The sequence below is a fragment of the Dreissena polymorpha genome, chromosome 14 (assembly GCF_020536995.1).
Source record: "Dreissena polymorpha isolate Duluth1 chromosome 14, UMN_Dpol_1.0, whole genome shotgun sequence".
Classification (NCBI taxonomy): Eukaryota; Metazoa; Mollusca; class Bivalvia; order Myida; family Dreissenidae; genus Dreissena; species Dreissena polymorpha.
This window is the reverse complement of record NC_068368.1, coordinates 39769130-39784173: the sequence shown is the minus strand read 5'-3', so window position 1 is coordinate 39784173 and position 15044 is coordinate 39769130. Positions and strand designations below refer to the sequence as shown.

At 34.1% G+C, this 15044-nt stretch overlaps 1 protein-coding gene across 2 annotated transcripts; it reads right to left on the bottom strand.

Annotated features, from left to right (window-relative positions):
- Positions 1 to 607: 607 nt before the first annotated feature.
- On the bottom strand, positions 608 to 14406 carry LOC127857647 (tetraspanin-18-like). 2 transcript variants are annotated; one of them, XM_052394221.1, is made up of 9 exons: positions 14107 to 14395; positions 11760 to 11835; positions 10765 to 10873; positions 9308 to 9420; positions 8745 to 8819; positions 7971 to 8081; positions 6564 to 6767; positions 3414 to 3497; positions 608 to 2087 (listed from the first exon to the last, which is right to left on the bottom strand). In XM_052394221.1, the coding sequence occupies exons 2-9, from the start codon at positions 11826 to 11828 to the stop codon at positions 2010 to 2012; spliced, it is 843 nt and encodes a 280-aa protein (XP_052250181.1). In that variant the 5' UTR covers positions 11829 to 11835; positions 14107 to 14395; the 3' UTR covers positions 608 to 2009. The 2 variants fall into 2 exon arrangements, with proteins under 2 accessions (XP_052250181.1, XP_052250182.1); XM_052394222.1 differs by lacking the exon at positions 3414 to 3497 and having other exon boundaries at positions 14107 to 14406.
- Between the last annotated feature and the right edge of the window lie 638 nt (positions 14407 to 15044).

The window sequence follows — 15044 nt, the reverse complement described above, 5'->3', positions numbered from 1 at the left end:
TAGCGGCCATTGACTTTCGTACTTCTTACTCATGTAAACAACGTTTCAGTACACGTAGTCCCTTAAGTTAAACATATATGCTTATGTAACTAGAATTTTTTGGTTGGATTCAAATTGTTATGATTTGAAAATTAAAGTTCCGACACAGTGTGTCGTTTTAAATTTCACGTAAATTACTTATTAAAAAGGATACATAAAAAGCTGAAGTGTTTCGGCATATGTTATCAACAAGTATTAAATGCCAGTGTGTGCAATTTTATATGCATGTATGTACAACAACATTTTTATATATTTTCCATCAGAGGGCCATTGGTAAGTATGGCCTATTTTTTATGAAGTATTGTTAAAAATTGTCATAGATGCTCGGCTATCGATTAAACAGTGCATACGGAAATAATAATCATATTAAATGTAACAAACTGCACACAAAGTGAAGTGTATATACTTGTAAGTACATGCTTGCGAACGAAGGCCACAACAATGTTCGGAAACGTCTATGCGTTGTTTTTGTTTTCTTCAGAAAACAGGATTCAAAATGCAAACGTAGTACATTCGTAAGATATTTGTTATAAATACAAACATACAAATACAGTTCAACGCAAACAGGTAAGTTCTTGTACATTTATTGTTTAAAATCACTTCTTTCGATCTTATGATGAGTGCGAATCATGACGAATCATAACGGACATCGGTGTGTTATAACCTCTAAATAACAATTATACAAAAAGTTTTTCGATTCTGTCATGATTTGCGAATGTTTCAACGATATGCTACCTAAATATAACATATTTTCCACTTAAATCCAACCACATAAAAGAAAGTCGACACTTAAGTTTCGTTTACTTTTTTACAATTCTCCACTTTTATATTTATACTATTAAGCATTATGTTTTATTTCTTTCATGTAAAATTAACTTTAATTTTAGCAAATCCTATTGCATTGAGAAACAAAAGTAATATATTCACGCCTTTTTACGCTGTCCCAACGTTTGGCAATTCCTTACAGGACATGGTTTTCACGTAGAATCGTAGGACGTAATGTGTTATTAGTTTAGATGAAAGCGTATCAGGTAAGAATGATAACTCTGATATGAAAAATAAGACAACACAATACACACACAAACAACTATTCTTATTCATCATCGAATATGTTAAATTAATGTTAAATTGAAAAACTTCAACGATCGAACTTTTTGTAACAATTGTCAAAAAAGAAACTGATAGTTTACTCGTATGTTTTAATATTGTATCTTTAAAATGTAAAAGACTATTAAAAATAGCAAAAGCATTTGCTAAAAGTTAAATAGTTAATGACATATTAAAGGGATCTTTTCACGCTTTGGTAAATAGACAAAATTTAAAAAAGATGTTGAAGATTCGCAAATTTTCGTTTTAGTTATGATATTTGTGAGGAAACAGTAATACTGAACATTTACCATGGTCTAATAGAGCCATTATATGCATCTTTTGACGATTTTAAAACCTAAAAATTATAAAGCGTTGCAACGCGAAACGATTGAATAATTTGGAGAGTTCTGTTTTTGTCGTTAAATTTTTTGAAACTACGAAGATTGCTTATATAAGGTATAAAATACGTTAAGCATGTGTACTCGGCGGAATAGCTCAGTAGGCTAAAGCGTTTTTACTTCAGGACTCTGGCAGGACTCCAGGGGTCACTGGTTCGAAACCTGGTCCGGGCAATGTTCTTTTCTTTTTTTTAATTTTATTCTTGATTTTTTACTGGAGCTTTTACGATCCAATGTTTACATTTATCGATATAAAGCAGTTAATGAATAAGTTAAAAAATGCCAAAATCTGTGAAAAGGCCCCTTTAAATTAACATATTAAAATTATTTTTTCTTCTGTATTACGGAAAAGGATAGTTCGATATTACAAAACATGCTTAACAATGAGCGATCATATGAAAATATGACTTAGAAACAATTGGTGTTTATCGCTTCAAATAGAAGTCTCTATTGAGACTATATTAAAATAATATTTTGTACGCCTCACACTTTGCCAGTCATGTCCGAATATCCTCCTCGCATGGCTCTGATAATGCAGAATGCGAACACGACACAGATTATCTGCAAATACATCAAGCTCAGGTGTGTAACATTCACATGGGTTGTTTCAACTCATTTATGCCTAGTGGACTCACACATCCTTCTAAATTGGATCAATTTATTTCCAAAATAAGGGATGGCTAGTATATTTATTTCTATATTTAGAATATTTCTTACATCGATTCCTTTAAGCAAACAGCGTAGACCCTGATGAGACGCCGCATCATGCGGCGTCTCATCTGGGTCTACGCTGTTTGCAAAGGCCTTTTTTTCTAGACGATAGGCATAAATGGGTTAAGAAACATCAAGTTACAATCTTTTTTTATCCCTACACATTATTTTCTCTGTAAAATAATCTTTACAAATAGTTTTATCTTTAAAATGTGTATGGTAGCATGTTTCATTTCATTTGCTACTTTTTATTTGATGTTCAAGCACGTTACGTGATTTTGATGCAATGATGTTGCAACGTCAAGAGACGTATTCCGATATAAATCACTATCCAGTTTTAGCATGGCGTTTAAGTAAATATTTTTCTAAGCTTATTTAAAAGCACGTGATTTCAAAATTCGGACACTTGTCTCTTCAATCAATTATTTACTTAACGCGTCCTAGGTATTTGTTAGTAAGCTCACCTTTTCGCAAATACCTGTTATCGAAATGTATATAATTGGGTTTAAACATGTATGTAAATATTATTTGTAACTAGCCACCATTAACAAGATACTAACATGTATGCATAAATATATTTCAATCCAGCCAGTGGTTTATTTCGACAATGCACGTCTGATGATGGGATAAATCGAATACTACAGGTCGGTGCCGAATAAAGCGAAGTTTATTTTGCTCGTGCTCGGCCCGAAAATCTGAACCACTCACCAAGGCTCGTGGTTCAGATTTTCTAAACATTTCAAAATCAACTTCGCTTTATTCGGTTCTATATTACGTTCAGTTCTAGAATCATATCAACTTGACTAAAGCGTATCGCAATAAATACACTCATATAACAAGTGCAAGAACATCACCTGAATAAAAGAAAGAAATCAAGCGGGAAATGTCTCCTCATTGATTTCCCGAGATTATGCACTATTAATTAACCCATTTATGCCTAGTGTCTAGAAAAAGGCCTTGGCAAACAGCGTAGACCCAGATGAGACGCCGCATGATGCGGCGTCTCATCAGGGTCTGCGCTGTATGCTTAAAGGAATTTGTGTAAGAAATATTCTAAATATAGAAATACATATACTAGATAGCCCTAATTTTGGAAATAAATTGATCTAAGTTACAAGGATGGGAGAGTCCACTATGCATAAATGGGTTAATATACAATAGTACTTTGAAACTTACTTCCGAGACCAAGATTCCGGCTGCTATGCCGATGACGACTCCGATGCGACTTTTCAGGTAGTCCTCAATAGAGGCCCAACACGGCTGAAAGTATATAAATGTTGGGTAATCATTATTAACTAATATATGCCTAGTATACTCTCCCATCTTTCTTAATTGGATCAATTTATTTCCAAACTTAGGGACTTTTAATATATTTATTTCTATATTTAGAATATTTCTTACAGAAATTCCTTAAAGCAAACAGCGCAGACCCAGATGCATCATGCGGCGTCTCATCCGGGTCTGCGCTGTTTGCCAAGGCCTTTTTTCTAGGCATACATGGGTTAAGGGTGACATTTTATTACAGACTTTATACTTGATGTATGACTTAAAGATTCCGATTCTGTATTATTTTAGAAATTGTGTTGATGCATCTCTTGTTAAATACCTTTGATACTGTTTCATGTTCATTACAAACCCATGCTGTTATCAAGTTAACAACAACACAAACAACAGCTCAACATGGCCTTTGAAAAACAAGTTTTTTTCTTGATTTTTTTTATTAACACTCTCACTCTCCCGCTTTGACAATTATCTCCGTAATATGTCCGTATAATTAACTGCTTATTGCCGCTCAGTGCTGTTTCCGTAAACAGGTTTGATAAGACTCAGTGCATTGTTAACTGTTTATTAAAGATACGACTATTTAGTGATTGAACCCTCAACCAAATTATTGTTTGACGTAATGATGAAACGTTATCTCAAAATATAACTGTTTTTAGATTGGATTTATACAACTTCAGAAATACTATCATGAGGAAAATTAATTAAATTATAGTAACATTCTGCTAATCGCTTTATTTAAAAGGGCATATTTCGTATCGCTAAAATTCATGAGCATTGCATTCAGAACTATTAGACTTTCCATATTTTTTTCATTGAACTGATTACTCTGTTCATGATATATCTTAAGTGGTGTAATGGCTGGCAAAACACCACACTCTGAGAGAGACTCTTGCTTTTCGGGACAACAATTCAGATATTGCTGTTTGTTTTTGAAAGAAAAATACTAAAGACAAGGTTTGATTAAATAATAATCAAACGATATGCAAAACATATGTCGAATTGTGTCATATGTGCGTGTCATGCATAATTGGAAAGCTTTATAAGAATGCAAAACATTTATCGACACGGCATTCGATTTTGTAAATCGTGTTTTTGGATAGAATGATAATCATTTGATACTTCACAAACAATAGTGCGGTTTATATTTGAATAAGATCGTAGGAGATTCATAAGATTGAAGTTGTATTTAATGTAATAGTTTCGTTTAATATAAATGTTGTTATATGTGTTTGTGTGTGTGTTTCGAAGTTTGTGAGGTCCTTCCGCGCCCAGGGCTGCATTATTTGAAGACCCAGACATTGTCCCAGGACTCCTATCTGATGAACTCTAGACTCACGAAAGTTGGGACTAATTTTGAAATACAACTGTAATTTATATATATTTGTATTTTAATGCTGTTGTGGGAAACCGGGTACCAGGGGGAAATCTGATCTGTGAGGTATGGCGCCGACCTACCAGCTAACATGCTCTCAAACTCAAAGGGATTCAACCCGGGTCGCCTCAGTGAAAAACGCGGGAACCAACAACTGCCTAGAGTGCCGAAATGTTTTTGATGACTACTTCCTTGAGTAGTGCAATACCAAGAGTTATTAGGAAAGTCATGCTAAACAAATCACATACATACAAATGAAAAACACGCTGTTTTTACAGTGAACAGTAAACAATAATATGCTTGTGTGTATGCATAATTTAAAATTCTTAACTTAACATCAACAACCCACAATAATTCATTTTGAATCATTTGTAACTGGCATGTTCAACAGAGAAACACATCTTCATAAACAATAAAGTTATGCACAATATTGCTTGCAGCTACAAATTTCAAACATTGTTCACAATACACCTACGTCGAATCTTGAGCTCATCGATTTTGTCATTGATACACAAAACAGTTATTATGTTATGAAAGGATACTTTTATTACAATTATGTTGTCGCTTTAAATTCAATATAAAGCCACATGGAACTCGCGACAAAAATTCAAAATGCAACTCAAGAATGTTAGCTTTCCCGACCCAGTTGATTAAGCAACTAAACTCAAGAGCTAGTCGTGAGTATTTTTATATAAGATAAATCACTTCATATTGTAAATAGTTGATAAAAATCTCAGTGATAAGAAATCCAGTGGTTGTGATAATTCAGAAAGTGAATGATTGCCTATTTGCGTTGATATCACACTAAGAACCCATCCGTTAATGTAGACTGCTGTATTCTGTCAGCGCGTGTTACTCGGTATAATAATGAACATTGATTTTTGTAAATCTAACGACTTTACCGCTTCGATTGTTTGCTAATGGATTAATATGAGGTTAAGAGTTAGTTTTATCATTTCATCTTGTACTATTTCGTGTGTGTCATTTTAAATACACATAGATCCAAATTTATGTCATCATTCTATCGCATTGGCCTAATGTTATGTCTGTTATTATTCTTTTACATGTATAGAGTCTCGTTTTTAACATTTAAAAAAGGCTTAATAAACAGATTATAAGGTTGATGACTTTTGGTATGATGTGATATACGACTTGTCCAATATATAGCGGGTTCGCATTCTCGGAAACCTCGCTTTTTCATAAGCATGACCAGCCTCGTCTGATAAACTATGTTATAAAAAGTCACCAACCGTATATACTCTATATGTGTCGTGTTTTGAGAAAACTGAACATAATGCATGTGCGTAAAGTGTCGTCTCAGATTAGCCTGTGCAGTCCACACAGGGACGACTCTTTCCGCTTTTATGACATTTTTCGTTTAAATGAAGTCTCTTCTTAGCAAAAATCCAATTTAGGCGGAAAGTGTCGTCCCTGATTAGCCTGTGCGGACTGCACAGGCTATTCTGGGACGACACTTCACGCATATACATTATGCTCAGATTTCTCAGAACGCGAGTCATATACGAGTTGCACGAACGAGAGCAATAACGTCGTGTTACAATTTTTAATAACGATTTGTATTATATTATTTATAGAATACGTTATAAAAAGACAATAATAATATTTTTGAAAATCCCATTACAGAATAAGCCTTGTTTTCTTACACCCACCTTGTTCATATTAGAATTGATTGCAGTCGGGTTGTAGGGGCAGTTCCAGTCAATCGGCTCATATTTCTGGTGTTTCAATAACGCGTCCTTGTCCTTCAGTTTGCAACAGGCTGGGGGTATTTTCATGGTCCCTTTTTCACCCGTCTTCTTCCAGGCAGAAGCTCCGTTGAAATCTGCGTAGCTGTCGATACCACAGCATTGGAACTGAAATACAAAGTAATACACTAGACTTAAAAATTGTTCTAAGATTTTTGTATTTAAAAAAAATATAGTTTAATTTATTGACCTTAATATTTAATATGTAAAATAGTCCATGGTAATTATAAAAATCAAACCATATTGCTTCCTCTACAATAGGAGAACATTTTTAAGTTTCCACTGCACCGTCCAGCAATTGAATAAGCTCTGTCAGTAAGGACGCATCGATACAAATGTTACAAACTCTTTTGTTTTATTTCTGATTTTAATTATAATTACTTATTTAAAACCGAGATAATTGTTACAGTTGTATTGGTCAGGAGTGTGTTCTTGATTGTTTAAAGAGAGTGCGTGAAAACTTGATATTGAACTGTCCATTTTATAGAATGTGTCATCTTGCTCAATGCAAACCTTTTCAGATATAGAAGAATGTGGTATTTCCGACTATGAGTAGAGTTTTCATCGTTTGTTTAATAAAATTATATGCGATAACAGAACAAAGTTGTTTTATTTTTTTGCAAAAAGAGGTGACAACCCCCTGAACTGCAGAAAGTTGACTAAATACACACGATCGCAATTTCACCTGTTGAATAATGTCTATTTTTGAACGTACCCACATTCAAGCTAAAGTACCTTGTGAATAACGCGCGACATAAGTTTAACAAGTATCTTATGGGTAAAAAGGAAATTACTTGACTTAAAGTTTCAAGTAAAGCAAATTTAGACAAGATACGTCCTTAAGTGCCCATGCTGTTTTATAAGTTTGGAAAGTTTAATCAGTCAACAAATCAATAATTATCGACTTACGCTCGAAAAAAAATAATAATCCGATAGACGGAAGGGCGGAATAACGGACTTAAGTGACTACTTCATAACTATTCCACATACTAGTTTACTTAATGAGACTATTAAAGCAACTTAGATAATTTTGTTATGGCATAATCATACTGATGTTACATTTAGAATTTAAAGTTTATACTTGTTTTCGCATAGAGGGTCACTGGCAAATCGATATTTCCCAACAACCCCCCCCCCTTCCACACACCCACACACAAATACTTAAAGTGTCGGCGCATCTAAAGAACCTCACATTGATAAGTCAAGCTTTACTATACACTGTTCTTTAAACCTAACCAATAAATCTGTCTTCAATTCCCAAAATACTTCCTCTTGATTGAACGGCTCATTTTGTACTCAACGTTTACTTACATAGACCTGGGCGTAATCCAGTGCAAGTGAAAATGGCTCTTTTGTATCCACCCTGCCCTGGTATTTGCTGTTGATGGTCTGTCTAAGGAACGATTTCATCTCTGTGGTAACCTTGAAATACAAGGCAACGTTTACGTAAAACGCCGGTGCTTAAAACTGAATTAAAACCTGCGCATTGCAGTTTAAATCGTAAGTCCAAAACAATATTTTAAATATGAAACTTTTACAAGGGTAATTCTAATTGTCTTTTTTCCGATGAAAAATTTAAAGAACGCAAATAAATTTACTGAAATTTGAATTGTTTATTTATGTATGCGTAAGCTGGCCCCTCCTCTAATTTGGCTTGCGAATGTATTTATAGTCTGTTAAAGATAATCTTGAAGTAGAACTAATGACTTTCCTCATAGGATTTATCTCCCCTATAGGGAAAGAACAATGATCGGAAACATTCAAATACAAAGAGGTTTCATAACGCCGAGTTAAGCTTCATTACATTTTTTTTTTATTGATAATTGCTTTACTCATATGCTTTATATGTATTGTATCATTTCCAATCGTACCGTTTTACATTGTACATTGCGTTTGCCGAGTGGGTAATTCTAAACGGAAACATCAAATATATTTTTAATTTTAATGTTAGAAAACGATTTGTAAACAACAAACTCTGGTGTCAAACACTTGACCTTAATTTTACCGTTTAATAACCTGAACATTTCGGTTCAAGTTTGCTTATGTCATTAGTTACACTGAAAACGTATTTCTATTTCAGCTCACCTTTCCCCTGAAGGAAGCTGCTATCGCAATAGCTGCGATCTCCAGCACAACTATCAACAGCAGGAATATGGCGTACTGGAAATTTATAAATATCATTTGTATTAGAACAACAGAAAACAAGATCTTCTGTAAGCCGATTGGTTAGCATCAACAACTTATGTATATATATTAGCCGCTTAATGACAAGTGTGTATAAATGACCAAACTCTTTGGTAACATCTAATTTGGCAGATGTTTAAAAGGCTTTACGTTTCTTCCGATTCAAACAAAAACAGCGACGATTTAAGTCAATCAAAGTATTTTAAAAAGCTTAAAAAAGCTGACATATTTTCAATTTGGTATTAACTCTTTCAGTGCTGGAACCGTATTTTGAAGGCCTTTGCAAACAGTTTGGATCCAGATGAGAGACCACAAAACGTGGCGTCTCATCAGGATCCAAACTGTTTGCTATTGTGATAGTATTCTTTAAAAAAATGAAGAAAATATTAATTTTAGAAATTCAGCTGACTACATTTTAGCAGACGACAAATTTCCCAGCATGCAAAGGGTTAACTGCCACATACCGAGCACAGCAAGCACTTCTTCTGCATTATTGCACCGCAACATCCGAGGAATCCGATTATCATAACGCACAATCCACCCACAAGTAACACAATTGCTGCCGATTCTAAAAGCCCTGTTATTATGAAAATCGTATGGAAATGTAATATTATACTTCCTAAAAAGAACTTTGTGAGTTCCAATGAGTTCAATAACGGCGGTTGTGGTACTTTAAACACATTTGGAAACGAGACCGTCTTTTATGATGACAGTACGCTTACGTCTTTTTTGTTTCTAAGCAAGACAATATAACCCAGGGTAGTTGTCAAAATCACGACCTCCATTAATGTTTAAAATGACATGCAAATACCACTACACAATTTATATATAATCATATTTAAAAAAGGATATACATGTAATAATCTATTCTTTTTAGTCTGCATGACTTTTATTTGTCTTGATTTTTTTTAATGGCGATTCGGTTGTTTAATTGCAAACAAAGTAGTGGTTTCTTTGCGTTGTTTTGCAGGAGCAAATTAATAAAATACATTATATGATATCAATTTGAATGGTTTTAGTTATTCAAACATGCCTTACGAAGCAACATAAGACAAATGTATTTTATGAAAACCCATTTAAATCTTAGTCATATATATGTATAACCATTTAAGGGCCCATCCGTAATTGGGAATCTTGAAATTCAAAAGTTAAACATATAAAGTAAAGTTATTTTAAATAAAAAGACTCACACTATAATTTCTATTTTTTCAAACAATACAATTCAAGTTTTTATAAATGGTGTATTACTTGTTACTGATAGCCGTACGTGATATTTACTCCATTATGTCAGGGAAATCAATAAGAATAGAAAATACGTAAAGGAGGTTATTTAAGCCTAATTACTGTACAAATTGATCGCTGAAATTCGTAAATTAATTTTGTATATAATTGGCTTATTTACTCAAAGTATTTTCAGTTGTTGTTCTTTTCGTCGCAAATCGGGCGATCGCATTTTCGATCAGGCGATTGGTGAATTTTGAATAGTTTAATTTACAGGATAAATTTATCATTGAGACATAATCAGCCTTATAAGACACATAAACAACTGTGAAGTTTGTACTATCAACCATCCACGTTTGTCGGGCGTACTAAGCGAGATGGTAAATTGAAGACAGTCTGGCCCATCCTCTTGAGTTTCTCCAAAGCCTAGCCACAGCACATGTAGAAGATAGGGTTAAGAAGGCTGTCTAAACACTCACTAAAATATGTGATGGAAATATAGAAGTTGAAGTTGTCATCTATATTTGTGTCAATTATTATAGGCGTAAATACTTGCACTAAGTACTGGTTAACCACTTTAAACCTTTTTGCATTTGTCAAGGAAACAGGTAAGTAGGTTCGCAGCAAGCCGTATTGAGATTAATCTGTCATTTTTTACAAACGGATAATTTAAGAAAAAAAAAACAACTGCCGTACTTACCATTGATATTGAAGTTTGAGCTTGCGGCGCCAATCTTTGTCAAGACATTCATCTTGTATTTGTCGACAAGGGCCCATATTCCAAGACCAAATGCTACCGCACCTAAAGCCTTTCAAAGTAAACCTAGGCTAAATACAATAATAACACAGGGTTATTTTATAATCAATTTCGGCAGTATAATATAATAATCCTGCTCCTCAATGCCGTAATCATCCATACAAACGACATTCATCGCCATCATCAGCATCATTTTCGACTTAACCCTGTTATGCCTAGCGTCTAGAAAAAGGCCTTGGCAAACAGCGTAGACCCAGATGAGACGCCGCATGATGCGGCGTTTCATCAGGGTCTGCGCTGTTTACTTACAGGAATATCTGTAAGTTATTTTCTAAATATAGAAATGAATATACTATACATCCCTAATTTTGGAAATAAGTTGATCCAATTTAGAAGGATTGGAGAGTCCACTAGGCATAAATGAGTTTAAACAGTAAATAACCGCAAACACTTATTAAGTGTAATAAAAACGATTGCAAGCTATCAATATACATTCTCAATTATCATCCCGCGCAGATATGTCATCATCGTCATCAGCATCTGGAACTACGATGCAATGAATGGGGACAATATGAGTCGCGTTCTGAGAAAACTGGGCATAATGCATGTTCGTAAAGTGTCGTCCCAGATTAGTCTGTGCAGTCCACACAGGCTTATCAGGGACGACACTTTCCGCTTTAACTAAATTTTCGGTAAAAAGGGACTGCCGTTAAACGAAAAATACCAAAAAGCGGAAAGTGTCGTCCCTGATAAGCCTGTGCGAACTGCACGGGCTAATCTGGGACGACACTTAACGCACATGAATTATGCCCAGTTTTCTCAGAACAAGACACATGTTTACAGGTTCGCGTTGCATGTTGCCTGATTCTTAGATTTGGCGTTCCAATTATTCAAATTTGCCTAAACTTACACTTTCATTTTTATAAAAAAATACTCACGAAGAATATACAGTTGATAACGAACAACATATATTTCAATGTCTTCCTCCCACAGTCTAATTCCACCATTTTGAATCTGAAATAAGTAATTATATGCAATACAGAGCTATTCAGCTGCTATTGTTCATTGTACTTCTCATTCTGCGTTTAACCTACTACTTCTACACCTACTATCACTAATACTGCAAGTACTGCAGTCACTATTAGAACTACAACTACTACAGGTACAACTTATACTTGTACTGTAACGACAGGAACCACTTATACAGCATCTAATTCTATTTAATAATAATGTATTCATTCTTACCAGTCTACTTTTTTTCTCTCGTGTCACATTAATATTCGTTATTACTACTTATAAATAACACTGTTTCGAAATATAAAGTTAATGTATTGTTGTATGCAAAATATAAAAGGGATTTTTATAACGACTCAATTTTAAAATTTGAATACACTGGGCATAAACTACTTTGTATACCTTTAGGCTTTAGCCTTAGTAATCGATATATATTTTTCTAATATTTCGTCAGTTATACCATCAATATGAAAAAATCTCCTGTTAAATGCACGGTCATTATTCACATTTTATTAAGATTTTTTGTAATCGTCGTTGTTCATGTTCTTATGCTAATATACATGCAGAGCACACAATCATGAACTTCAATGGCGAATACACTTGTGACAAGAGAGCACAAAAGTAGACTGATTCCGATAAATACATGTACATTTTCATGGTAAAATATTCTAGTTTATTGTTTTGAAAATCTCTGCATTCTTTGCGTACTTTCACAAAAAAAAACGTTCTTGGCGATCATGCAGTACAAATTCGACAGTAAACAAGTTGTAATCCGGTTCCTGACATCTTTGCTCTCATTTAATTATAACATTTGATATGGCATGTTATTTTGAACGGTCGTTAAATGCGTTAGCTCAATTGGTAGATAGATAGTTAGATTTATTTCAGTATATAAAATACATATGGCATGGTACACAGCATAATACAACATTTCTACATATCATGAAATACAAATGCAAATATCACAGATAAGCTTAAAGACTAGAGCTTAAAAGCAATTTGATAGGCATCATTTGGTAAACAATACATAATTATTGCTTCTTATAATATCATTTGTTAAAAATGTAAAATTGATGCATCAAATATTAATTACTATCATAGTGTACCAGGGTATGTACTCATATACCCAGGATAGCACAAACATTGAATGGGAATTACCTTATTTGTGGTCCTGGATGAATGATGACATGTACATGTTGGTATCCCCGCATAAGTGTTTTGTTTTCAATAGGTGGTATCCACATATTAAACGACAATTTCCTTTTTACAATCGATGTCAATTACTTGATTTTTTGTCCGAATCAGTTATTAATTTAACTAGGACGATGTGTACACACACCGCCAGACACTGGCGTTTTGTTTGTAGGGAATTCAGTCATCAGGACCATCTATTTTAAGTCCGTGTAGATTAATTGGAAAAATCTTTTAACCTTTTTTTGTATCACACTTACTTTTACTTATATCCGATTTCAACGGGCTTTGAAAATAAATACATGAATAAACGTGCGTAACTAACCCCTTACTGTTGTTTTTGAAAACTTGACGACGTTTTTTAAGAATATGGTCTTATTTCGAAAACATTTAAAGTGAAACTGTATTTATCGCGTTTATCTTTAAATTAACCCATTTATGCCTAGCGTCTAGAAAAAAGGCCGTGGCAAACAGCGTAGACCCAGATGGGACGCCACATGATTCGGCGTCTCATCAGGGTCTACGCTGTTTGCTGAAAGGAATTTCTTTAAGAAATAATCTAAATATAGAAATAAATATACAAGACATCCCTAATTTTGGGAATAAATTGATCCAATTTAGAAGAATGGGAGAGTCCACTAGGCATAAATGGGTTAATGTGTGCTTTCCTTTGAACACGCAAATCTGGTTAAGTGGTCACAAAGGTTACGTGGATATCACACACTTCGTTTGAATTGTATCATTTAGATGTTATTTTCGATACAATATTATTCTAAAACATTTTTCAACAATGTTGAGCATTTTGTGTGTGTGATAATGCGAATTATTCGTTAAATATGACTACAGATTATTTGAAAGAGTATCTGAAGGAAAAAATATCAGATACAATTTGAAGGGTTTTTATATAAAAGATGTACAGCGAAAACATTTCGTAAATGAAGGAAGGAAAGGGAAGGAGAAGGATGACTGAAGTAGAAAGCTTAATATGCAGCCTAGAGGAAAAGATATAGTAATGCATTATTGGTAAACAAAGATACAAACATAAATATCTTTGAATGCTTTTTCTTAATCATAACATACCACGATTACTATTCCCTTCGCAGAAGATAAATACCGGTAGGGCCGACTATTTTTCTTTAAGACGCAAATTGTCGATAATTTTTCCTTAACACTTTTTGTTCCGATGAGACGTAAAGAACACAGCTTTATAACAACAACACTGTACGTCAGCGGAAACTTAATCCACTTCAAGAGATCGGAAAATCCGTTTCCTGTTATTTGAAGATTTACATATTTTAAATGATACTAAACACACTAAACACACATGGGCAGTCTATGAATTTTGTTCAAATTTGACATTGAAATGTAGCCAACAAACGATTTGATTGCATGCACATACCCCGTTACACAATCAAATCAAACTCAATAATAAAGTTTTCCTCCATACATTTATTTCTATTAACGCCCATTATTAAATGTCAAATTATAGTAAATTATACATGTTCTCAAATACGCGAGTACGAATTCGGACATCAAACCTCGCTCAGTGTTAAGTGTGTCCAGGGGTAGAGACATTGCTAGCATTTCTTTTCCTCTGGTTGAATAAAAGAAGTTATATTATTGTTAGAAGATGATAAGGGTATTGCTGTAACGGCTTCGGGTTTTACTTTCAATTTCAGTGTATATGTAAGCTCCACGATTTAAGTGATTTTGAAGGCTTTGAAAACCACTTCTCGAGCATGTCACGCCTTATATACTTTCATCAAAGAACCTCCTTATAATGCCAACAAAGTGCATAGTTTATCATTTAGGGGGTCCAGGGGGGCAAAGCCTCCCCCCCCGGAAGGAAGCTCCACGATTATGATTTTGAGGCTTTGACAACCACTTCTCGAGCATGTCACGCCTTATATACTTTCATCAAAGTAACTTCTTATAATGCCAAAAAAGTGCATAGTTGATAGTTTTGGGGGTCCAGGGAACGAAGCCCCCCGATAGCTCCACGATTTTAGTGATTTTGA

Bases quoted from the DNA above. Each gene is read 5' to 3' on its own strand.
- LOC127857647 (XM_052394221.1), bottom strand. From the start codon at position 11,828: ATGGTGGAATTAGACTGTGGGAGGAAGACATTGAAATATATGTTGTTC. The intron at 6,768-7,970 runs GTAAGTAAACGT...TTTGTATTTCAG, and splicing joins TGGATTACGCCCAGGTCTAT to TTCCAATGCTGTGGTATCGA. The intron at 2,088-3,413 runs GTAAGTTTCAAA...ATGTATTTGCAG, and splicing joins CCGGAATCTTGGTCTCGGAA to ATAATCTGTGTCGTGTTCGC.